Raw genomic sequence first — 26,228 nt, 5'->3', positions numbered from 1 at the left:
CAGCAGTTTAGATACTGAGAATCTTAAGTTGAGGATAATTTTCTATTTAATCTAAATATGTCTTCAGTCAAACTGTTTCGTACATAGAAATCCAGATACTGTGTAGTTAAATTAGAGTAGATGTGAAATAGCTGTCTCATGCTCAAATTTAGAACAAAGTTACTTCTGAACAAAGTGTTGCTAGGAAATAATAGTTTTTTCTATTTTATATGAGTATGCTTAGAAGTCTTATTCCAAAAGTTATTTAAATGGTGAGATTGAATGACTCTTTTACCCATTCTAGAAGTATTTCAATCCTGTTAATTTAATGACAGCCACTTTCAAAATCTGTTTAAAACTTAAGTCTATAATAAACCAGCAGAAACTTAGAATGATCATAGTGGTTTGGGTAACTTTAATGGAAAGTTTCCTAAAAATGCTGATTTAACTTTTCTTTTTTTATTTGACAGCAGCTTCTGAAATACAGGGACTAAGAACAGTTGAAATAAAAAAGGTAAGTTACAGCATGAAGTGGTATATATCAGGAACAGGTTTTATAGATGTTGTCAATTGGTGTGTTTGCAGAAATGAAGAAGTCTGGCCCTGTTAATCATTTTGAGAGAAGAGCTGATGTGGCAATAGCTAATTAATTTGCCTGTCTTTTCAGGTCAAGACTTTATGCTTTCCACTGCCTATATTTTTATGTAAAATCAGTGCGATTTATGCTATCACATTTTGTGACCTGTTCTGAAAGCAAATGAAGGAAGGATTAGTAAGAGATAATGGGACCTAGTTTTACTGTTATCAGACCAAGTTAAATCCAGACCCTGTTTCAGTGAAGTCAAGGGAACTATACCAAAGTCGCAAGCCCATTGTTTGGTATTTCTTATTTTTCTTCACACGTATTTTTAATGGACAGGCTTTTAAATGACAGCAACCAGGCTTTCAACTGTGATAGTCAACTTTCTTATTTACAGGAGCATGAGGTCTGAGTCGCAGACTGCTTTCGATTATCCAAAATATTTATATTCATTTAACTTTGCCTGGCATCTGGTTCACTTGATTACATGGATGGTATTAAGCCATTCTCTTTTTACAGTAGAATCTGCAAATACCAGTTTACAATAGCAGTTTTTGCAGTTAGGTAGGGTGTTGTACGGTAGTGAACAGTTAGTTTTGTTCTTCAACAGTAGGACACTAGGGGGAGCATAAGGATTAATTCTAGTCTTTGGAAGGTTCATAATAGGAGATTGATATAGACAGTATTAAGGACAAGCAATCCCATCTATCCAGTTTTCCTTGCCCAGACTTTCTGTGCTGACATTAAGGGTCTGACTCTGAATTCCATAAATATATAGTTTGGTTAAGATAAAACATACAACTAAGTCAGCAAACTGTCACCTACCACTGATAGGAAGAAACATATATTGTGCTTTCAGCACTTTCTCGAAATGATGCAAAGTATATTAGCTTAAAAAATGGCTTGAGACATGGGAATTCTGATTTTCTTAAGATAGGGGCTTTAGTAATTTTTTGATATAAGCATACAGTTCTCTGTATGTGTTTTTCTTTCCACAAGAATCTAATCTTTTTTCATGACAATAACAGGGCCCTGCAGATTCACTAGGAGTCAGCATTGCTGGAGGTGTGGGAAGTCCTCTTGGAGATGTTCCTATATTTATTGCCATGATGCATCCGAATGGAGTTGCAGCTCAGACTCAGAAACTCAGAGTAAGTTAATTGTTAAGAAGGTTTTAAAGATTGCATGGGTGATGCACAGTAATTACTCTAGACAGGCAATAAATTAGCAGTTTAATGATACAGTCATAAGTGCTTCTGGCTGTGACAAGAATTTTTGCTGTTTGGATTGATGAAATAGTAACTCAGATTGGTAGCATGGTAAAAGGTAACTGCTGAAAGATACTAACTTTGGGAAGGAAGTCCTAAAGCAATCTTAGATCATAGAGGTAGTCAGCTTGTGAAAATTAAAAGTAAGGAGAGTGGTTCAGAATGATGGATTCTGTAAGTGAGCTCCACTGATGAGCGTGGTTGTCATTACTGCAACTGTATGTATGCAGTCTGTTTTATCTCATGTTTTCTATGCTTATCTATCTTAGGATAGAGATAGTACTTTTTAAGGTTCTGAGTTAAAGTGAGAGGTTTTATCTGATACAGCACTTAAGTGCATACTGTATCTGATCTGTGCCAGAGGTGGCTGAATTTGACTTATACTCCGTGGAAAATGTACAGTGGTATTTCAGGATGAATTAAAAAGTATAATCTCTGATGATAGTTTACTACTTCAGTCTGTCTATCTTCAGGTGACATAAAAAATGTATCTGTTTTCTTACATCCGGTATATTTCTAGAGTATTAGGATCAATTCTGTAGAGCATCGTTACTTTTTTATACTGAATACACTAAACCAGTGTAATTTGCTAATTGTGATGTTGAATTTTTTTACCTTTGTATTGGGTCTTTATGTAGTTCAGAGATGATTTGCCTTCAAGAGAAAATGTACTCTAAACAGTTGCTAATTTCTTTCTTCCTGCCCTATATCACTGATAAAATCTGGCTGAATGCAAATACACAAATCTGCTATTGTTGAAAGAAAGTGACAAATAAATCTATGTAACTGAACTTAGTTAGATTTTCTACCTTTTCTTCTGCAGGTTGGGGACAGGATTGTTAGCATCTGTGGAACATCTACTGAGGGCATGACTCACTCCCAAGCTGTTAGTCTCTTAAAAAATGCTTCAGGCACTGTTGAGTTGCAGGTAAAAAATCTTCAGTGACATTTGGAATGTTTTCTGAATACCATTTTTCCAGCTGCTACAATGAATTATTTTAGTGTCACCATTCTCATTTTACTGGTTTACAAACTCCATTCCTAGGTTGTAGCTGGAGGAGAAGTGAGTGTCATAACTGGTCAGCAGCAGGATCCACCTACGTCCAGTCTTTCATTTGCATCACTAACTTCAACCAGCGTTTTTCAGGATGATTTAGGGTCAGTAAGTACAGAATATACAACCTCTGTAACCTGTTATTTTGGGTAGAACTCAACCTAAAAAACTTAACACATTCTAGCAAATAATGGATGAATTGTTTGACTTAATCATGACTTGCACATTTGGTATAATGGGACATGTAGGCAATAGATACTCTTGTGCATTTTTCATGATGTGATTTGCTGTGCTGCTTTATTTTGCCCCTTTGTAGAGTTATGATGTGATTTGATTTCTTTTCTGTAAATATAGCCTGCTTTGTTTCACTGAGCCTTGGTAACTGGCATTAATTGATACAGCCAAGATGTTTTTTCTCAAACTTAAATAGCAAGGCCTTTTCCACAGTGGTACCTGTGTTTCCATAATGTGCTTTCTAGCACTGGGCTATCAGGAGCATTGACCTTTCCTGTATACAAGGTATACTGCTTCTGGTATACTGCAAGGTACAGCTACGTAAACAAGTTTTGCCTCGAACTCTGTCATAAATCTGAAGCAGTTTTATTCTAGGAACAGGGAAAGAGAGAATGGGGTTCTTTAGCCACACAGATCTACTTTAAAGATAGAACTTCAAAATTTCTTATAGTCAAAGTATATGGGGGGAAATATACCTATAAATGGTATGTATAAATGCATATATACAAATACACAGTCATATATTAGTGGAGGAGAGAAGCAATTAAACCTTACAACATAAACTATCGGGTCTAATTTTGGACGTTTTTTAGGAGGTGTAATGGGTTACAGGATTTTTAAAGTAGATGTTTGTTACAGAGCTAGGAGGTACTGGTATTGCATCTCTACTTCACTAGAAAGCACTGTTAGTGGGACATTGCGGCCATAACTATGCCCTGAGTTGGGTGAAAGAGGTGTTTGAAATAGCTTTTAGTGGTAGTGAGGGCATTAGACAGTTACAGTGTTCTACGTGAACTAAAATAGCCAATTCATTATAATAACAGCATTTTTAGTTACAGTGGAAAGGGAAGTGTATTGCTTAGCTTGAAAGGAAAAATATTTTTTGTTGAATATTCTACATGTTAAATCATAAGTTCAGACAACATCGCAATACTCTTTTTCCTTTTCTTAGACCTCCTCAGTACAAGACCATCACTCTGGATAGAGGACCAGATGGCCTAGGCTTTAGTATTGTGGGCGGTTATGGCAGTCCCCATGGAGACTTACCCATTTATGTGAAGACAGTGTTTGCAAAGGTAAGTGTAAATTTGTTCAGTCAATCCATTTATTAGTTAGTTCACAGCAGCTACTGTCTTAAATCATGGCCTGAGTTTGAAGCCAAAGGATTGTTATGGTTTCTCACGGCTTTTCTTCCTTAGTGCAGGTGCTGGTCAAAATGGGCCTGTAGCATTTGAAGGTTATAGTCTTAGGAAGATTCAGAATTTCCAAATGCATGTGCCCCTGTATATGGCAGAGTTGTCTTCAACTCTCAAAACTGGAATTGTGTACAAACTTAGAAAAACAGCCCCTTTGCCTCATGTTTAGAGTGTATTTTCTTCAGGTAGTAGAAGGGACTGTTTTATTTATTTTTACTGAGAGTCTGAAAGGTAGACCAAGATAAAAGAATTGAACTCAGTCTGGACCTTTGGAGAAGTTCAAGTACTGACCTGGTTTTGATAGTTGGGACTGCCCTAGGAAACAACCCTGAGTCAGAGAAAACTGGAATCAAGAATCCTGAACTTTTATCGTAAATCAAAGTACAGAGCTGAGTTTTGATTACTGAATTTCTTATACCAGTTGCTGAAAACTTCTTCAGGCCTTAAAAATCTTACTTCTATGATAGTACAGTTTAAAAGTTACGCTAGCTGGACAAACAGGGTTAAGGGAATATAAAAATCCTGTAGATCTGATGTTGTGAAACTTAGGGCAGAACATCCTGCAGCAGTAGCAGGCTGTACTACAATTGACTGTATTTGAATCATTGAAAACAAAAAAAGTTTTAAGGGGTTTTGTGCACTGAACCCATCTTATTCGGACTATAAGAGCAGTGTGGCAGGGAGAAAAAGAAACGCATGAGTCTGCAGTTACATTTTCTATCGTTTCAGGGTGCAGCAGCAGAAGATGGACGCCTGAAGAGGGGGGATCAAATCATTGCTGTGAATGGGCAGAGTTTAGAAGGGGTGACCCATGAGGAAGCAGTTGCTATTCTGAAAAGGACAAAAGGAACAGTCACTTTGACTGTTTTGTCGTGAACTGGCTGCCCAAAGGGGTAGGGTCAATAAGACTATATTATTTACATTCCGCATAGCAAAGAGAATGGAAATGTTTATATAGACTCCTTGCTCTTCCAGCTTCACAGGACTGTTACAACACTGAAGAAAAATAACACTTAACCATATTTTTGTATACAGTAGATGTATTTCTCTTACTGTCAAACCACTGGGATGGAGTTATGTCCACTATGGAAAGACACAGATATCTTTCATATTAGTATGATAATGAATGCTTGTAAGCCACCAAAAAAAAAAAAAAAAGAATGTTTGCATTAATAACCATACAACAAAACTGGAATGTTTTGCTAAGAGGCTTTGGATATTTGAAATATGTTGGAAAAATGATAAAGTCACCAGGTCAGCAAGGAGGTGGCATGGGCAGCAGTAGTCAGAAAACAGAAATAATGTTATTGAAGAAAGAAAGTATTAACAAAATAAGGAATTTTGGGAAAAGAAGGAAAAGTATGTAATCTGGAGGCAGATGATTAATGGACTTAGATGGTTATTTGTATTATTTCACAATGCCCAAGCAGGAGGAGCTGAGTGGGTGACTTTGGTGGGTATTTTTTTTGCTTGTCTGTTTGTGTGTTTAAATTTCCTAAGTCACAGTGTATCCAAAAAAAAGAAGACTATGTTTTAGTTTGGCCTAAGTTTAATGGTTTGGGTTGGTGGTTTTTTTTTTTAGGCAGGGGTGTGTGCGTGTGTTCGTGTTGAAAGGAGAGGACTTGTGCTCAGGACTGAAAAATCACTTCGCTAGTGGAAACTACTCCTGGTGAATGAGAATGCCCAGCAACTGCAGTATTAGAAGAACTAGGCTTTTCTTTTATAATAGTAGTGTTTTCTAGCCTATATGGATGTGAAAGCAACCTTCCCAATATTGAATGTATGTAAGCGAAGGTTGCCCTCTTCCAACGTGCAAGATTAACTACAGGCTCAGTGCAGATTTTTCTGCTAGCTGCTTGAATCAGAGCTGCTAACAAACTGCTCAGGGCAGGTTTACTTAGCTGCCGACAGAGACTTGGGGATATTGATTGAGACAAGGTGGAAGAAGTTGATGTTATGGTGTTGCTGCCATTATCAGTAGCAGCAAAGGTAGAGTCCTCCTTGGACTGAAGCGGCCTAAAACCAGGAGTTGAGGGTGGGTAAAAGGCTGAAAATCCCTCCTAGTGGAGGTGGGTAGTAAGACAGCAGTGAAGGTCTTTCTGCATCAGCATTAAGCAGGAGGTGTGAGATCCACAAATACTGAGATCCACAAATACAAGACAGTGTCTAGTGAGCATGATACAGCCATGGAGCTGTTCTTTGGGCAGCAGTGTGGTCACTAAATTTATCAACATCCACAGTTTCCTAAGGTGGGATCCTCACTAAAACTTTCTTTCAAAACTGCACTCACTGAAACCCTTAGCTGATTGTAGCCTGCCTTTGCCTCTGGTTCTTCAAAATGGCTCTTAGGAATCTGGCAGATAAAGCACACTTTGCCCATGATTTACCTTCATGCAGAAAAATTTCACCAAGTCTTTTGAGGGAGAAAGATACATTGCTAATTAGCAGCAAGACCGTTTGTGTTAATTAGCCAAAAAAATTGTAGCAAGAAGGCCACCATGTCATTTAAGAGAAATCGGAACTGAAAATTGTGGTGGGTTGACTGTGGCTGGATGCCAGGTGCCCACCAAAGCCACTCTATCACTCCCCTTCCTCAGCTGGACAGGGGAGAGAAAATATAACGAAAGGCTCATGGGTCGAGATAAGGACAGTTTTTTAAAGCGAAAGCAAATGTTGCACGTGAAAGCAAAGGAAAAGAAAAGATTTTATTCTCTACTTCCCATCAGCAGGCAATGTCTGGCCACTTCCTGGGAAGCAGGGCTTCAGTACTCATAGTGGTTGCTCCAGAAGACAAACATAAATAACAAATGCACCCCTTTCCATCTTCCCTTACATAGCTTTTATAGCTGAGGTGACATCATATGTTATGGAATATCCATTTGGTCAGTTTGGGTCAGCTGTCCTGGCTGTGTCCCCTCCCAAGATCTTGCCTGGCCCCAGCCTGCCGGTGAGGGGAGGGGAAAGAAATGTTGGAGAGACAGCCTTGATGCTGTGCAAGCACTGCTCAGCAGTAGCCAAAACACTGGTGTGTTATCAACACCTTTCTAGCTAGTGATGCAGAGCACAGTGCGATGAGGGCTGCTATGGGGAGAATTAACTCCGTCTCAGCCAGACCCAATACAAAAATGCAGGCAATGGTCAGGCCACTATTAGGGGAAGATACAAAAGACTAGCATTTGTTTTAGTGGGACCCAAAAACAGTATTAGGAATGTCTGTGAAATAGTATTGACAAATTGATAGCTATGTCTAAGTGAATTAACTAAAAAATCCACCCTCTTTGTCTCTTAACTATTCTAGAAGTTACACTGTGGTAGGCTAAGATGAAAGAAAACAGATGGTACTGTTACTGGATACTGTTGTTATTGCTTTTCTACACTTACTCCTTGGTTAGAGTGAGAAATGCCTATATTAGAGTATGTAAAGTCACTTTAAATACTATCTATATTTGTAACAGAAGTAGTGTACAGATATTTTGTTACTGCTGTTCTGTCTAAATGGAGGATTTAAGTAAATAAATTCCAAACTGTCATGATGAAGAAATAAAGTTGCAGGTGTGTTTCTGGTTGCTTCACAATGGCATGCTTGCATTGTTCATTCTGTTGTGAAAGATTAATTCAAAACAACTTAAATTAATTTTTAAAAAAAGGCATTACTCTTTATGTGAACCTTAAATCATCTGCTAAAAATTGCTTTATTTGGATTTTAAGATTTTATCTTTGCTTGCAAACTCAGTAAATCCATAAGACCAGATACCAAAACTATTTAGGAATTAATATGAAGCCACCTTGCTTTTTTGAATCAGATAGCATTAATCATTGTTCAGTCTGTTTAAAAAGCATTCCTTCAGCCATGGGACTTGCCATGAGGGATCAAAACAGTGAGCCATGGAGCCTGGGACTTTGCTTTTAGCTGTGACCCATGCTGCTGCTTCAGAGCACAGGATCTCCTCCGAGCCCCCACCGGGAAAGCTGTTGGTAAACTTTGCAGGCTTAGGATGTTTGGTTTTCTTTATCTTTTGGTATTCAACACAACTTCATATCACAGGGGTTAGTTCTGTAAGGAGCTAGGTACTGTGGCCCTGGTTCTGCTAAGTCTTCTGGTTTTGGTTATGTTTTTTCCATGAGTGTGTTAACTATGGGACTTGACAGGGTTGGGGCCTGGCATCTTAAAAGCTCCAGCTTATTGTCTGTTCAGATATCCCGTCCTTTCTTTTAACTCTGCTTACCTGTCACCTATTTGATGCTAGTAATCTTAGAGTGGTGTTAATGAATGAGACTGTCACTATTTGTAAGCGTGGGTCTGGACAAAGGACAGCTGGCTCATGGGAATGCACATACTTCATTTCTTGGCAGTGAGCAGGTATCATTGGCATGGCTGGTTTCCTATTCATTCCTCTGCTGGAATTTATTTCTGGGTTAGCTATATGGAAGCTGTTGGTAATTCTTAGTTGGGAGAGTGGGTGGAATTTAGTAGCCATTGAGGATCCCCTTCCCTTCATCCTATCCAGCCTCTTTTTAAAAGACAAAAAGAAGCTGTATATTCTGTAGACCTAGACATGGACTTGCCTAAAAAAAAAAATATCCAAACCTCAAAGAAGAAAAAAGAAAAAAGTTGTCATCTTTATTCTTAAGTGGCAAAAAGTTGTTTTGTTTTACTGACAGAGACTTGCAAGTAATGTGGAGGAACTTAGTACTTTTAATAGTGTTTTGCAAAGAAAGCCTTATCTCGAAGTGAGAGTGACATTGGAAAGAGGCTGGTAGTGGTTTTCCACACACACCTTTTTCTTGCATTTTAAAACCAAATTCTTTGAAGCATCTAAAATATTAATCTGTAGGGACCACTTCTGTCTTAGTCACCACTTGAAGCTACTCAAAATAGATAAAAATTTTCACTTTCTTTACAAATGCTATTTACACTGTGAACACTGTTGTCCTTAGCATATTCAATACCTGCAGTGTATATACAATCTGGTTTTATTTTTTTCTGAACTGGAGATCATGCATCTTCCTCAACAGCTGTGTAGATCTTTATTTTAATGCATTTTAGTAGCCACTGTTGCAGGGTTGTCTGTTATGTTGTGAAGTTGTGTGGCCAATATTCAGGAAAATGCTAATAGTGTAAAGTTAGACTGATGCATTTCAAACACTTGAGAACAGTGGAAGATGATGCCTAAGTAGATAGAGGTTCCTAACTTTTTGCCATATGTTTTCACTCTCCTGTAGTAAAATCTTCCACAATACTATTGAACTTTCTACTCCCAGTGAAAGTGGTTGTGTGAAATGGGCAGCAAAAAATAGGTGTTGCTTTGGTTATTTCAGTAGAAAGGAGAATAATTTCTGATAAGCTACTAATCCTAAAAGCTGCGTACATCTCAGTTGAAGATAACAGAATTATTCAAACTGGATTATTAATTTTTAATTCAAGACTTTTGTTAAGTTGCAGCAGCAAATTGTTTTTAGAAAGTGAACTAAGCAGGCTTTTACATAGTCTTCCTCATCAAACTACTTTCTGGTCAGTCCGGTTTTTTTTGATCTTCAGATAGGTAGTTTAAATATATAACTTTTTTTTTATTACATACATTACATTACAATGTAATTACATACAATACATTACAATAAATCTTATCTGTATTCTTAGCTGAGAGTGCTACATAGGATATAAGTGCAGTTAGATGTCCAGTTTACCCATAGATAGGGAAGTGTAAGTTTTTTGTCCAAGATGGGAGGCTTTGAATATGTCAGCACTTGCTAATGTTTTCTGGTATTGCAGCCTTTGGCAGTTCATTAGTTAAGATCACACTTTGTTAAGTGTAGTTCAGTTTAGTTAACAGTACACTTTGGCTGAGCAAAGTAGGCATTATAGCTAAAAGGGAGTGAATGTTCTTCATGAGTATTTCTATGGGATGTGGGATACCTTTTTGAGACTTTCAGCACAGATCAACAACAGAGTGTCAGAGTTTGGTCTGTTTTCATAGCGGGTTTTTTATGCTCCTCACTGTTCATAGCCACGGAGGAGTGCACAATACCAGGACTGGGAGGACTGAAATCACAGGGTACATTTTCAGGATGCTTTATGAGGTTTCCACTACTGCACACCAGATGGAGATAAGGGAGCCTGAGTTTCTTTTTGGGCACCTCATACAACCACTTAGGCTGAGGCACATTAAAGGTCTTTGCAGGCTGTAACTTTCAAGTACCTTCTCATCACAGGGATGCCATAGCCACTGTGTCCAACACTTCAGAGTTTCACATTATTTGGGGATTTTACAAAAAGCAACGGGAGCAGCGTCTTGGGCAGTTAATAAGAAATTAGTTACTCTCTGTTTTGGGAGTATCTTTGTCTGAAACTGTCAAAGACGTACACATTTTGTTTTGGCTTGAAAAAGTTTATTCATTCATCAAGTGTTAAATGTGAATATGTCTGATGGGAGTAGAAAGGTCAGTGTTGCAGATGAGTTATAGCAATATAATCCTAATGGTTAAAGCAGCAAATGTTCACTGGAATTCCTGTTTGTGACAGGAACCACTGAGGACAGATGATAATAAAGGTTGTCGTATGGGGAAAGCATTAACCTTTGTTACTGTCACCAAGACCAGAAGAAGATGGTTAGAAGTGATAATGTTCACATTTTTGTCATGCTTTTTTAGTAAGTCCACATCGACTCTTTTTCCCAGATTTTATACTTTTTCCACAAGCGTAAAGTGCCTGCAAAGAGCTAACAAGGTGTTATTCTTCTGATATTCTTGGAATGAAAAAAATGATTCAGTCATTGTTTCAGGTATGTCATTTTTCTTGGTTTTGATGAATATATACAAATACAGGTAGTGAAGGAAAATGTCACTCTTAATGTTAGAATTCTCTTGGGGAATCCAAGCAACTCCAAACATAGTGTCTGAGCCAGAGACTTCATTTTTGGTAGTTGGGGATTTAAATAGGACAAGTGACACATATAATGTAGTAAATGAATGTTGTTGCATGGTGATCTTAAATGCTGGATAATACCAGCTGCAGCTGCAGCTGCTTCTTTTTGCATGCACCTAGATGGTTCACTGCTTGAATTCCCATGTCCTGGAAAAGTTCCTGTAAAGAGAAGGCTTAGGCTCCACCACTTCCATTGGAAGTCATGCTTTAATGGAAAATAAGGTCCAGCAGCATTTTGGAAGAATAACTGTAGGTTTCTGTCTGCATCAGAAATTCTGAGTTTTAGGTCCCAGGTGGACAAAAGCTCTGATGGATATGATGTCTGAGAGATGTGGCGGTTAGAAGCCCACCCCTGGGCATAGCAGGCTCCACAGTCACTCCCTGATGGGATTGATGCATGCTTGGCTCTCCTCAGTTGGCATACAGGTGTATACCACAAATCTGACAAACTTCACTTGCAGTCCTAGAAGTCAGGGGCTTTTGGTTGGTTGCTTATGGGCTTTTTTTAAGATCTAACCTTGAATGTCTTGGCTTTAATTCGGAGATTATGCAGAGGACCTGCATTTTTCTACCTTTATCTCAAGTTCTATCATGTACTTCCTGTTTTAAGCATATACATAAGGAGAAGTAATCCACTCAAATTTATTGTTAATGTAGAGTCAGAGGTTGTTCTAACCAAATATGTGTGTTAATTACTTTACAAAAATGTTTGTGGACACAGTCTCCTGGCGAAGCTTTTACAGCCCCTTTCACAACACTGAACAACAGCAGTGATTGCCTTTGTGTTAAAATGCATATCTAACAAAGCCTTTCCAATAAGTATAAATTTGTCCTGGCTAGGAAAGTGAATTGCTCGAGACAAGGTGGGAACCTCCTGGACTGAGCTGAATTTCCTATTATGACTGAGAACACTCTCTTTTCAATCTGTGCCTTATCTCCCCAAGAACAGCTTGGCTTTTGTTCGTGTCAGATGGCAGCTGACCGTCCGAGTTCTGTGTATATAGTCTCTTTCTGTCTGGAAAAAGGCCTTTGCTTTTCTTATTGCAGTCACTAGAGCTGGAAACAAAAATGTAACTGGACTTTTGACTTTAAGTGCATATTTATGGAATACTAACATTTAGTAGAAATAACTCATTAACAGTTACTGTCTGCTATCATATGGTGTCTTCTTCTTTCTTCACTAAGAAGTCACAGACTTTTCAAAGCTATTTATTTTGCCAGCAGCCAAACAATTCCTTTGTGCACTTCCCTTGCTCCCATTTCTTTTGATTTGTGTGTTGGTGTTATATATGAGGGGAGGATGTCAAAGGCTTTGTGTGTGTGCATATGTATGTATATATGTGTGTAGTTTGGGGAATAGTACTGTGTAAGTGCTAATTACTAGCCTGCAGATCCTTCCTTCCAGGCATGATTTTTTTTTATGGAAGAAATTAAAATAGGCAGTCTAATGCTTTTTTACCCATATGTCTCAAAAGATTTTTAAAAAGGGAGTAAATATTTGATGTATTTTAATGTCAGGAAAAGCTGCAGCAGAGGGATTACTTGTTTATTCTCCATTAGATTGTGATTATTGTGATTCCCAATGAACCTTTTTCTAATGTGAGTGTATATCGTGATTCCCAATGAAACTTTCTCTGATGTGAGAGCACATCTTTTCTATTAGCCTGGTATGTCTAAGAATGGAGTATGTTCCAGTTTGTGCTTTCAGGGCAATGAAATCCTATATGAAGTTGAGAAATATTTGGGTCTGGGATACTGATGCAGTGTTTGTGGGGCTAAGAGCACCTCATGAACTATGAATACACTCCAGACTTCCTCATTGCTAAAAGCTTTTTTATTTAGGCCCGTGACAAAGATCTCACATTCATAGGACTGTTCCTTTTATATATAGGAATTGTACTCAATTTTACTCAGTTGATAGGTTGAACTCATGTACCTGTATATATTATTGACCTCAGACTTGAGCTTAAACCTTAAATCTGTTGACCAAGCTAGAAAACCTCTTTGACCAAGCCCAAAAGTGGCAACCCTGAATTGGATTGGTTTCCTTCTCAATGTCAAGAAGATGTCAAGAAACTGTCAAGAAAAAATCTCGGGCAACAAGCAGAAAGGAGACAAAGGTACTTGCTGGCGCCCAGCAGCCTGTTTGCATTTCTCTGTAGTGAAAGCCGGCTGGAACTCCCCTGGTCTGAACTTCCAATTCAAAAGTGAATGGGAACAGGAGAGGGGAAGTGCTTACCTGTTTCGGTAGAAATAAGCCTGAAGGTGGCCACCAGCAATCAAGATAACTCTGCCTGCATGAGTGTTTCTTTGGTATTTCAAGACAAAAAAAACTGTTTATGCAGTTAGCTGCTGGTTTCAGCTTGGGCACTTAGCCTAGGAGCTTGAGAATGCTGAAGCTTTGTGGGAGAGGCTTTTCGTCTGTAGTACCCAAGCCCATGCTTACACCTCGAAGTCAGACTAGCCATGGAAGAGGGACCTAGGTTTGTCCATAGATGCTGACTTTTGTGTAGCTGCGTTTCTATGCATTTATCGTTTTCCGTATTAGCCGCTAGATAGCACTAGAGAATCAAGGTAAGTCTTGAACAGTGTGGGTTGTAAAGATTTAAACGAACTGGAGTGCTCCAAAACTAACAACCACTGGAGTCTATGGTTGGTCTTCAGCTCTGATCAGCAGCCTAATAGAAATTGTTCAATCAGGACAAAGTTATTTTAACTTTTGGTGTATTTAAAATGTCTACACTGATGTATGCCCAAGCAAAAAAACCGTAGTAGCGTAAACAGTTACCTTACTCCAGCCCTCTTTTTATTACTTTTGATCTTTATTGAACACCACAAGCATCAACAAAATGTCCATTAAATCCAAAACATTTCATACTGGCCATCACGAAAAGAACGCTTTAAAATTGAAATAAAAATACACCTCTAAAAATAGCCATAGGGATATGTGCTTTCCAAAATTATGCCTTCAAAAACATATCCTCAACAGAACTCATTTGCAGAGAGGGTAGAAAGTCATCTGTGCCTGTCACTTTCTGGAAGTTTACTCTATCCCTTGCAAAATTATTTGGCATTTCTGGCTTTCCGAGAAGAGTTTAAGGTAATGAAGAAATCATTACTGACCATCTCTGCAAGAAGCCAAAACCTGATGATTTTAATCTCTGCTATGAAAAGCAGTAAGGGTACAGCTTCTACTTGCTTACTGATAGCCTTTCAAGAAGCCCCATATGAAGTTTTTTCTAAGGGATTAGGAAACACAAAAAGGCCTTAGGAGGAAGGCATGAATTACTGCCTGCTTGTGCTGTGCATTTTCATAGGTTTTGCACTCCTCTTGCAAACCATCTACTTAATGCATGTAAATACTTTTGATCTGCACATCCATAAACAGTTTTTCTGGCAGTCCGGAGGAATATACACGGGTATGCATGGTGCTGTGCAAGGTGAGAAACTTGGTAATCTCTGAAAACTGCATTCCTGATTTTGGTTTCAAAATATTGTGTAGGTGATCACAAATTCTTCTATTATTTATTAACAGGATTTGTATACCCAAGTAGCACATCCTACTTGATAACGTGTCTCAAGAGTTTTTGGCAAGGATCTAAAATTTGAAGTTTGAAGGTCTTGAACTCATAGAGTAATGACTTCTAAATGGTTGTCTTGGAGAGATTCATAATCAGCTCAGGGCATCTGGCTCTTGTGGCTTGCTTCTAAAGTACATTAAACAGACTGATATCAAAATATGCAACTGTACTGCAGCTTATTTGCTATAGGCATGCTTCATCTTAGGTACAGGGACTTCAAGGACTGCAGTCTTGGCTGTCATTGATAGAAGCTCGCAGGAACTCCCAGTGGACTGGGCTGATGCATGTGTGTGAACTTTCAGCCAGTAAGCTGTTTCTTGCAGAAATGACAGCCTGTTACCAAAAGATGCATGGGCTATCTTTGAGGCTTGCTTACACTTACAGTACCTCCAGAATATCATTGCCTACCAGCTTTCTGTAGAAATTCACCTTTTCCCATCAGTATGTGAGAGGCATGTGTTTAAACAAGGTAAGAATTTTAGCAGCGCTGAAGGTTGATCATCTTTTCTCCACAATTTAAATGAAGATTTTGCAGCCCTCCTTTTCCCTCCCACACCAGTCCCTCAGCTGCAGCTTGGAGGGCTGAACTTTCTTTGGTGTTAAGAGTCAGTTATGCAAACATAAAGCTGAGTAAGATTTGTCAATCACACTTCTAGCCTGTTTCAGGCATCCTTTACTGGTCAACAGCTATTTGCAGTTGGCAGGCTGGTGAAGTGGTTACCTACAGGACCGGAAGGTGAACTAGCATTATAGTGCAGCTAAAGCAAGATTAGTGACTGATGTTGTATCACAAATCCTTCCAGCCCCTTTCTGGCCTTATTGATTTATTGCACATAGAAAACTATACTAAGCATGTCCAGACTACTACTATGCTTCGTTCTCAAATGCAGCAGATTTTACTGAGTTTGTTCTGTGATTTGTTTTGCTCCAAGTGCCAGTGGCAAGGAAGCTGTTTTTTTAAGTGCTTTGAAAACAAGTTCCAGCAAAACTGATCTTTATCAGGTCCTGTTGAAAAGGCTGCACATACTGAATAGTGAAACATGCCAGTTAAATTTTAATCTGTGTTACATAAAAGATTGTTCTTAAAGTGGCACATACTGACATTTTTCCCATACCCATTAACTTGCAGCTGGAAAGTGAAAAGGCCAAGAGACATATAAAACCTCTGTGTGTCTGTGCATGTGTGTATAAACAACTTTTAGGTAGGTTATGGTAGAATCACAGAAACCTCTCTGCAGCATCTTGGCTGTGGCAGTGTTTTGTTTTTATCTCGTGTGGTGGCGGGATGGTGCCTTACAGACTAAGAGTTACGTAATTCAGTAGCTCTTTGGGGAGAAGAGTTGTAGTTTTGGGGACCCACTGTAAATGCACTGAGGATCTTTTTCATGTAAGTTTAGAGGAGTAGTGAGGTTGTGCCTGGAAGCCCACATGTGGCCTGAGCTGGGAAGATTCCTAAGTCAAGGCAAAGGTAAGGCACATATACTCAGGCAAAAGACAGCATGTATTTAGCTTATGACAGGTGGTAAAATTTAGTTGAGTTGCCCATGTACAATTCTAGCCAGTTGTTTTTAAAGTATGTGCTGTTGGATGCTATTCTTTGTAAAGGATCTGCAATTACTGCAAGAGGAGAAGCAAGTAAAGACACGTGGGCCTAAATAAACTACCACTCCTAAGAGCTCTAGGATTGCATCAGTGCAGCCTAAGAAAAATGATAAGACAGTCTGGTGCTTTAGTTCTGGTTTTTGGATTTCTGATAGTATTTCTTATCTGTAGTGAAACTTGAAGCAAGAATTTTTCCAAGTAAGTAACCTCTCATGTTTAATACAAATTTTAAAGTATTTACAAGGTTTCCCTTCTAATTAACTTTATTTTAAAAGGACATGGAGTTTTATAGGGATTTAAGAACAGTTTTTTCTGTGTTGTAAAGTCACACTTCAGGATATTTTAAGATCTAAGAACAAGTTCTATAGTGTGCCAAACTTAGAGGTCATTTACATACCTGTGATGCCTGTTAATCTAGATCATAGACCTTTCATATTTACACCTGTGTGCCTGGGATGATGAAATGGCCTGAGGCATTTGGTTCCCCCTTTGGTTTCAAATGGGTATGACTTCACTTACATGCAGGAGAAATTTTTCCTTGATTCACTTTTTGCCACGGGAATTAACTATTAATCAAAATCCCAGGAACATTGCTGTAGCTAAAAGTGTAGTCAAGTGGGTTGCAATGGCCAGCTGCTGGGTGAAGTGGTAAGGCGAGAATGATACATGCGCAAGCATCAGAAGCAACAGAATACAAACTAACCTCAACAGCTGGAGGGCCAAACTCATTTTCTTTAACTTATTTGCTGCTGAGTCTTTGGGAAGTCACATATCCTCCCTGTTAATTGTATTCAGTCCCCAAAGATAGCTAAGGATGTCTTTGAGAATGTGTCTTCAATGCAGTGAAGTCTTAAAATGATGGCAATGCAGTCTTCATCTGTGAGGAAGGATCAGAGCAGGGAAGAAGGGTCAGAAATAGGGACGTGGCCCTCCATTTTGTCAAAAAAGCTATGCCTTTTATTAAAGCTTGACCTGGGGTCAAGCCCTGGCCCAGGAGAGCTAACCACACAATGAAATTCTATGGTTTGTTGACCAAAAACAGTTGTCAAACCCACACTTCACACATCTTAGTAGTGATGATTAAACCGGACTTCCTCTCCACTGTGGATGTGGTCTTAAACTTGCTTGCACCCCACAAAATTATGTGGGTAATTGTTTGCTTGTGTACACTGCCCAGCATAACTTAATTAGGAAAATGTGCTTGGCAGGAGGGAGATGGAAGCTGGAAAAGACAGAATCCTTGTCAATGACCCATGTAGTTCCCTAAAAAGGAGGGTGGAAGTGTGTGAAAGATCATAAAACACTGCATAAGTGGTGGTATGTGTGGTTGCTAACATCCCAGAAAGTGAGAAAGAGCAAAGGTATCCGACTGAAAACTTCAGGAGCCACACACTGATATCCTGTCTCAGGAGAAGTGCAGGAAGGCTTGGGCTTGCCTTCCTGGTGCTCTATAATCACTCTTCTAGTGCTTACAGTGCACCTGAGTAAGGCATGGCTCAGAGAGGTCAAGAAATTTCCTGCCTAAGTATTTCTGCTGACAACAGGTAGTCTGGGAAAATTGTGCTCTATCACTTAAGAATCAGTGGGGAGATCTGCTAAGCAATCTCCTTTCTGTTTTCATTAAACAGCAAACTTTGTCTTCCACACATCTTACAGACACACCAGAGATTCAGATTTTGGCACTTTGATCCCTAAAGCCCAGTTAAAATTAATCAGGGACACCACCAAAATAAAGCAAAAGGAGGTGTCTTTTGAAAAGTGCAGTTACCCCAAGAAACTGTCTTCACACGGTGCTGTGGCATTCAGACAAGAGATGAGGTGAGCTGAAAGCGAGCAGCAGACAGTCTGAAAGATGGCTAAGGTTTAAAACCAAGCTCAGTTCTAAAGAGAAGTAGTATATGTATTGTATGCTCTATTGATAGGCTCCTAAGGCAGGTGATGTGGGAAAATAAATCTGAATTTCATCTGGAAAGTCTTCCCTCTCCATCTGTATAATTATTGTTTCCCTCCTTGCTTTTTCCAAAGATGTATAATTACTACTTTAGCAGATAAAACCTGTAGCTGGAGTTAAGTCAACTATAGTAAGCAGCTGCCTTTGCATTAGTGATTAAATCAAGCAGGGCAGATCTGAATCAGATTTGTAAAGCATAAATTTACCTTGTAGCCAAAGCAACTAGAAGTAACACACCCCTGCTCAATGCAAGTGTCCAGCAGTCATGCTGCAAACATCCCCTGGAACTACTGTTATGGAAAAATAATTGACAGTCCAAATGTTTTAAGGGATGATCAGTCCAGTGGGTGGCATTAGGGCTCCCTGGCCTTTAAGGGGCCAGAGCAAGTGCCCATTTTGCATCCAAATGTGTATTTTTAAGCCAGAGTGTAGTTGTGATATGAATCCAGCTACACTATTCCACCCATTAAAGGTATAAATTCATGAACTTTATGAAGAAAAGTGTTCAAATACCCCAATAGAATATAAAGAAAATCCTTACTAAATACTTCTATTTATCTGGGACAACTAGGGTGTAAATTGCCAAAAAAGTCTTACCATATGTTAAGGACTGTCTGCTGTTCCAGGCAATGTGATGGAATTCAGGAGTTTATTTCAGTTTTGGTGGAGGCTTCAGGTATCATCCTGAGGAAGTCATGTAATTAAATATAGGCACAGCTGCCAGTTCAGATTATTCCAATGGCTTGTCTTTGCTGACATCTACCTGCCACAATGCTGTTCAGTTATGACTTGATTTTTCCAGATTTGGTGAGGCACTCCAACAGGAGATGCAGGTAAGCTGGAGACTGCCTCTACAAGGTACATGTTTCCAAAGAAATGAATTTGTAGGGTGGAACTGTTGTTTCTGAAGATAGCCATCTTATTTATTTTTCAGTGTAGTTATTCTCAACTAATTCTCATGTGACTTCTTTAGCTGACTGCTTTTACGGTACAGCTTCAGCTTTAGTCTCCTCTAAAAGGTGTCCAGTTTGAGTGACCCACTACATGAGGTGAATCAGTATGGTCAAAAATGTACTTCAGGACTAAGCTCCTGATCCAGACTGATGTGCTAATGCAGGGAAACCCGGACAAAAATACATATACTTGAAATAAGGTTTTGACAATACAAGGTAATTGTTGTTAGCAATCAAAATTGTTGGTAATTTTTAGAAACTGTTTTAAGCAACAGATTAGTTATTACAATAGCTGTACCTTGATAAAAAGGGGTAGTGTTCTCTTGAGGTCCAAGTCTAACCTGTTTCAGATGAAGAACATAATGTGTTTGCATGTAAGAGGCTGCATGCAAATACGGAGGAACTGGGCTGTGGCTTAGGTAAACCTTGCATGTTCTTATACAGAACAGCATCTGATTGATGGGATTTAAGTATGTGCTTTAGGACTGTCCTCAACATAGATACTCACATGTTTTACAGCCATAAAAAATGAATCATTTTTCTTTGCACATGTTTTAGGAGGGAAATATTAGATGTCGTTCAGGAAATGCCATTGAAATATACATCTCTACAACAGGTAGTCTGTCTCTCCAGGTTACTACTTGGCCACTGCAGTTTCACAAATCAGTCCTCAGCTTAATTTGGTAAACCACTAAGATGAATCATAAACAGCATCTGGGAAGTGGCATTCCTGGCTCACTGCAAGAGATTAATCATCTTGTCTTTGTATTGGATCTAGGACTTATACTTAGTACCAGTTACACTGAGTCCATCAACAATTCTAGGTTATTTAAGGACTATACAGGGAATGATGTTCACATGCAAGCTATGATGTAGAACTTCTGAAAGTTGCACTTGCCTTCTGTATCCAGGAATGCTGCAGTGCTGAAGGGAGGAGCAATTGGAAAATCAGCAAAGCCAAAATTTTATTTAGAGCTTTGTGGGTTGAATCAATACTGTCTGCTCTGGCCAGAAAGTCAGAGATGGTGAAGGAATGAGCAAGAGGGTTCAGGCAGACTAAGTGAGCAGCAGTGTTTTGCCCACAGTGGGCAGAGGTAGTGCAGATGTCAATGCTGGCAAAGTCTGAAATTCGGTGTGTTTCTCCGGGAGGGAACAGTGCCGTGCTGCTCTTGGGTGAGAGGACTTCCCAAGTGCTGTGCTCCAGCTTGGCCCCGCCATGAACTGGGTTTCACGTCCTGCTCAGAAAATGGGCTTTGTGCTCTGGTGCAGGGCAGCGTTTCACAGATTGTAACTGCAGATGTGCGGGACAAGGGCCAGTGGGGTCTGCTAGGTTAATGCAAATTCTGGCTTTCTTACCCTTCCCGTCTTTTCTGTGGTTTTCAACAGCTGCTGAACACGGCAGCAATAGTTTTTCAAGGGTTGTTAGCTCTGTGTGTCACTTTGGCCTGATTAGCTGTGAAGATATTACTGAGACATTGCTGGAGCAGTTTAGGGAAGAGCTAGCGAAGTGGAACAATCTTCACTAGATTGCTGCCTCTGTGATCAGTAGCTTCTGATGTTGCATCTTACGCTTCATCTATTTAATGGAGACATCATAGGAAGAGGATAGATTTTCTTTTTTTCTCTCTGCTGTTTCTCCGTGAGTGGTCACAAAACCACAGGTTACTCTGTGCTTTGCTTCAGTATTTCTAAGGTAGTAAGATATTAATCCTGAATTAGGTATTTGAGTCAGAGGTGTGAGAGATATATAAATATATATAGTTTAATATACACTATATATTATTATATCATATATAGTATATATTTAGTGTACATGTAGTATACATATATATGTACACTATAGTATACTGTACACTATACTATAGTGTGCTTCTAGTATATATGTATAATATATATCTATGCAGTATATCTACATATAAAAGCATATATAGTATATATACACACTCTTTTATGTAAGTGTGTGTGTGTGTATATATATATACACACTGTTTTAATTGTATTTACCCTCATCTGTTTGCTGTTGGATGTGACATTTAGAAACACGGAGCCATATAAAGCAGATTGTAATGTCTCATTATAAAGTCTCTTGAGCACAAAATGGGTGAGTTTGCTCCCACAATGCTTTAAAGTCAAATGGTCCTCACGCACTTACCTGTTACAAACCTCCAGATAATTTCTCCCAACTCCAAGTACCTTCAGAGTGTTTGCTTTCAGGAGCTATCTTAATAGTTTCCTTTTCACTGCCAAGGGTACATATTTGCACATTATTAAAGCTATTCTCCATCTTGTCTTATTACTTAATTATTATTTAGTCTACTGCATACAAGTCTTGCATTTTCACGCACCATAACAACTCAAAAATTATAATGATAATTTAAAACCTAGAATCTATATTAGATGTACTTTTTGCTTTAGGGGAATGAAAAGGACCGGATAATAGCCTCTGCTTGCCAGTTAAAATGTGTTGGTCACTTGCTTCTGATCAAAAGGCCTTACAGCTTGGACTGGAGAAACAGCACTGGTGTAGCCCATAAGCTGGTGCACATATGCCACCAGCAGTATTGGTTTTTGGTGTCAAGAGAGATCCTATCCCATGGTGCTCTGCATCACATTGTACAGCAGAGCAAAGGCAGGTCAAATGCCGGTGGGCTGCTGGACTGTACATTGCTGGATGAGGCGCACCAGGACAGATCAGGAGCATGCACTGTGTCATGGGGTTGACAACTTGCGGGACAGCTCATTCAGAGAGGTGTGGAGAGCAGAGGCATCAGACTTGGAAGAGCACCACGCAGTGACTGCTGGCATTCTGGAAATGGCCAGTGGCCTGTGAGTAGAGGTAACATGAAAGCTGAGCTTGGTCACAGATGATCTTAGCCCCCAGGCACCATTCCCCTTGCCCCCTCAAGAAGAACAGTAACAACAAAACACGTACCATGGACAAGGGAGAATTACCACTTGTTGTGTTTGATGTGCAGGAAGATGTCGACAGAAGCAGATCCTTTCCATGTGGCAGTGACCACTAGAGAATACAGATGATAAAATTAGTTCAGCCAAAGTGACCAAGGAAACTCCAAAACTGTTTCAGCTGTAGGAACTATTACAGTACAGTGTTTCCCTGAGATACTTCTTGAACATACATATATATTTTTTAGAATGTTTTAAAGGAGGGATTTTATTTCAAATGCACTTTCTTAACTTAGAAGAGCTCTGGCTCACAGGAGTCTAAATATTTTGATATCTGTACATCCACCAAGATTACCAAGTATCTCTGTACAAAAATATAGGAAAAATCAAACACCCACAAGTAGACCACTTACAGTTCTCAAATTAATTAGCCACCTGCACTAGTTAACTGAATTGCTTTCTTAGATCCTACCCCTCATGTCACCCTTCACCCCATTTAGACTGTGAACCTCAGTCCTTCCAGGATCCAAAATCTTGAATATTTTCATCAGGGGAGGCATGTAATACTTTTCGTTCAGGAACATGTTACTTCCCAGCACAGAAAGAAAAAGGGCTGGCCCTAAGCTATTTACCAACAGCACCACTGGAGCATTTATTTACCAGGGGAGGTACCAGCTCACAGCTGCCTTAATGACAAAGGATATGATGTCCTGCTCTATGCAAAGTACTGAAGCTTTCTTTGGGCTGGCACCTTGTAGAGTGTGAGACCGCTTGTATTGCTCACTAATTGCATGACAACGTAAAAGAATTACAAAGCTATATAAATTGTTTAGCTGATCTAAACTATATAACTATATATAAACTAACATTGTAAGATATTCAGTGGAGGAAGGGGATGCAGTTCTACTACCCCATTAATAGTAAATTATTAGTAAATAGGCTTGGAAAGGCTGTAATACCAGAGCCAATTTGATTCACTAAAAGTGTTCAAGTGGGAGAATATAAAAGTTTGCAACAACATACTGCATCTGATAACAGAGTTGACCAGGGAAGTTGTATTTGATCTTGAAAATATCATCACAAGAGAAATGTCAAACTATTCAAGGAAACTTGAAGCAGGATTTAAAAACTGATGGTCACATCTGGGGCTCCTCAAAGACCTTGGGACAGCTGCTGACAAACTGAGATGGGATTTGATTTTGATATGGCTGGCACAGAACATGGGTCACACATATAGGCTAAAAATTCTATTGTAGCTGTTCTTGAGCTTGAATTCTGTGGCCTTATGCTTCAAGTAAACACACAAATTTGACTGGTGGTGGGAGCTCTAATCTTTCTATTTATTTGGGAATTTTTTATATGTTACCCTTTACCAGTGTGGCCAAACCATCAGCCCAAGGGGCAGCTCCAGTTTGTCAGGACCTCAGGGCTGGGAGGGAAGAGATGGGAAATGACTGTCAGGAGAGCATCTGAAACATGTCAGCCAAACATTTCTTTCTGTCAGCTCACAGTGCTAGGCTTAAACTGGGATTACCCATGCAGCTTGCAGAGATGCCACAAACCTGGCAGGGGCCTTCTGAAAGACTGAAAACTCCCCTTGTTCTAGATCCTTCAGCTCTGGGATATGCAACAGCACCTATTATTCTGCGCATACTCGAATTAGAAGTCCCAAGCTCAGCAGAATAAATCCTGACCCCACTGAACCTGATTGCTACAGTCTGGCGGGTTTTAAGAGAGGCAGTATTTCATCTGGGAAGTCTACTGCTTAGTGTCAGAAACTGCAGAATCTCAGCAAGAGGAAAATAAAACCTCTTCAGCTGAGACACCCCAAAGAAATAGAAAGTTGTGCCAGAAATGTTCCCATATTTGCCCTGAAGATCTAATGTGTAGACTCAGGTAAGCAGCCATCTTCAGACAAGCTACATTTACAATTGCCATGTGATGGTGACTTGGTTATTGTTGCTGAGAAAAGTAACAATCTATTTAATGCAGTATCTGTGATAGGTTAATAACTGAAACTCAGAGGACATGGTTTTCAGCCCTTTATTCATGTCCGGATCTTTGGCTGCTAACTGGGTCTTAACCAATCCCTTTGATTAACTGTGCCCTGCTATCTCTTCTGTTAAAAAGGCGGTAATTGCAACATTCCAGGAAAAAGAGAAAAGAAAAGTCAGTGGAACAGATTGGGATAGGCCCATGGTATTTTATTTCAACTAAAGAACAAAAAGTAACTCTTTTAAATTGTCTCCTGAAATAAAGATGCAGTTTGGTTATTCAGGATAGAATTATGGATATACCTGTTGCAGAGAAGTAGAATAACCAATGTGATTGTGTGATGAATTTCCCGATTAGTCTCTGCAGGCAGGAATCTTAATTGGTGCTAAAATAATAGGTCGTTTGTGTCCAGCACTGTAAAGAGGATGAGTTTTTCTTTCCAAGAAATTGTTTCATGCAGGAAGGAATCTTACAGACCATGTATAAAGCTATCTTGATCTCTGACCTTGTTTGTTGGAGGTTATATAATTTTTCTCAGATAATTATTTTGCTGCAATGGTGGAAATCTATTCAGCTGTTATTTAATGCTTAGCTACTACACTGTGCTTTTGAAAAAGAGGTCATAAAAGGATTTTCTCTGTCTCTTTCTCATGCTTATAAATTTGAGTACAACTTTTTTGTCCTGAGTCTGTTCTCCTTTTCTCAGCTGAAGGTCTTAATGCTTTGGAAATTTCTAGCTTGAGCCCAAACTAAAGAAGTTGTCTTCCTCTGAATCATGGAAAAATATACTTGCCTGCAGAAAATGAGTGATAAAATATGCAGGTGGAACTGAGCTGCTTAAACACAACTGTGTCATATAAGGTGCTTTATCTGAGACATCTCCACTGGGGTGGAAGAGACAACTCAGAACAAGAAAATTAATTTCCTGGGTTTATTTTGTCCAAGAACACTTTGCTGTGCCTTCCACTTAAGAATCTGGAAGTCTTGTGAAGAGGGAACTATCGATGCTTCCTACTCATTTTCTTAGAGGCAGAAATCATCCTGGACGTTGCCTTGGGAATGCATCAGTTTCTAACTACATTTCAGAGCAGCAGCGCTGGCAGAGAAAGGAAACTATGCCTCTGATTTCACAGGCAGTCTGCACATGCACTCAATCTGATGGTTTTGGTGTGTAGGATTTGAATCTGAGTTTACACAAGTCTTCCTAGTTAATACTAAAACAGCATAGGCATCACTAACCAAAAAAATAGCATGGGATCCCACCTGGGATCATACTGAATGATGGCTCCATTTTCTACATGACACCAGTTTTAGATTGTCATATATGCCCAGCCTGCTTTCCTTCTATATATTTAGGAATGGAGCAATTTTTAGGGTCTGTTTTCCCATTAATTTCAATGGTAATAAGATGCCTAAACAAACTCTTGAGGTTCTGGGTATTTGTCTCCAATTCATGGAAGTAATTTAGCTTCCTTGAATTCTTTTCACACATTTAGGTTTACACCAGTATGCCTTGTTGGGTTTGTTGCTCTTAAATCTTAAGTTTAGCAGGTGATTGATTTTCTTCTCTCCTCGTGGCTTATTTAAGTTTCTTGTGAGTCTTGTTATAGAACAGAACACAAAATGCATGAAAACGGACAGTGCAGGCATTAAAATAAAAAAGAAAATCAGAAGTCAGGAAGTTGAGAGGGTTAAATGAGTCAGTAGAAAGAAACTACAGCCACTCCTACCTACTTCTAATCATTTTGACTGTGTATTTTTCCTACAGATTTGAACTCTTGAAAACAGACAGCTCATTTGAATTTTTAGTACAGTCTTGGTTGCCAGGTAAAGTAAATTATAACACTGTATTATGCAAAAAACTGCGTTTTTTCTGGGCATTCATTTTGCACTTCCTATAACCTGAATTCAAGCACTGGGGTCATCCTCCTGTCTCAGTAAGGACGTTGTGCAGTCCAGCCTGATTGCTGTCACTTCATATTCTCTTACCAGGGGATTCTTCTGTTGCT

At 39.2% G+C, this 26,228-nt stretch overlaps 1 protein-coding gene across 15 annotated transcripts in view; it reads left to right on the top strand.

Annotated features, from left to right (window-relative positions):
• The window catches only part of MPDZ (multiple PDZ domain crumbs cell polarity complex component), a 100,439-nt gene extending 92,553 nt beyond the window's left edge, over positions 1-7,886 (top strand). For 13 of the 15 annotated variants that reach the window (XM_075021265.1, XM_075021278.1, XM_075021276.1 and 10 more), the window contains 6 exons: positions 450-493; positions 1,588-1,710; positions 2,651-2,755; positions 2,873-2,985; positions 4,068-4,191; positions 5,041-7,886. In XM_075021265.1, coding sequence (XP_074877366.1) covers positions 450-493; positions 1,588-1,710; positions 2,651-2,755; positions 2,873-2,985; positions 4,068-4,191; positions 5,041-5,187 — 656 coding nt within the window. In that variant the 3' untranslated portion in view covers positions 5,188-7,886. The remainder of the gene's footprint in view (positions 1-449; positions 494-1,587; positions 1,711-2,650; positions 2,756-2,872; positions 2,986-4,067; positions 4,192-5,040) is intronic. The other 2 variants (XM_075021272.1, XM_075021268.1) reach the window with 1 other exon arrangement.
• The last annotated feature ends 18,342 nt before the right edge of the window (positions 7,887-26,228 follow it).

This window comes from Buteo buteo, chromosome Z (assembly GCF_964188355.1).
Source record: "Buteo buteo chromosome Z, bButBut1.hap1.1, whole genome shotgun sequence".
Classification (NCBI taxonomy): Eukaryota; Metazoa; Chordata; class Aves; order Accipitriformes; family Accipitridae; genus Buteo; species Buteo buteo.
The sequence above is the reverse complement of the archived record's forward strand: the minus strand, read 5'-3'. Positions and strand labels throughout refer to the sequence as shown.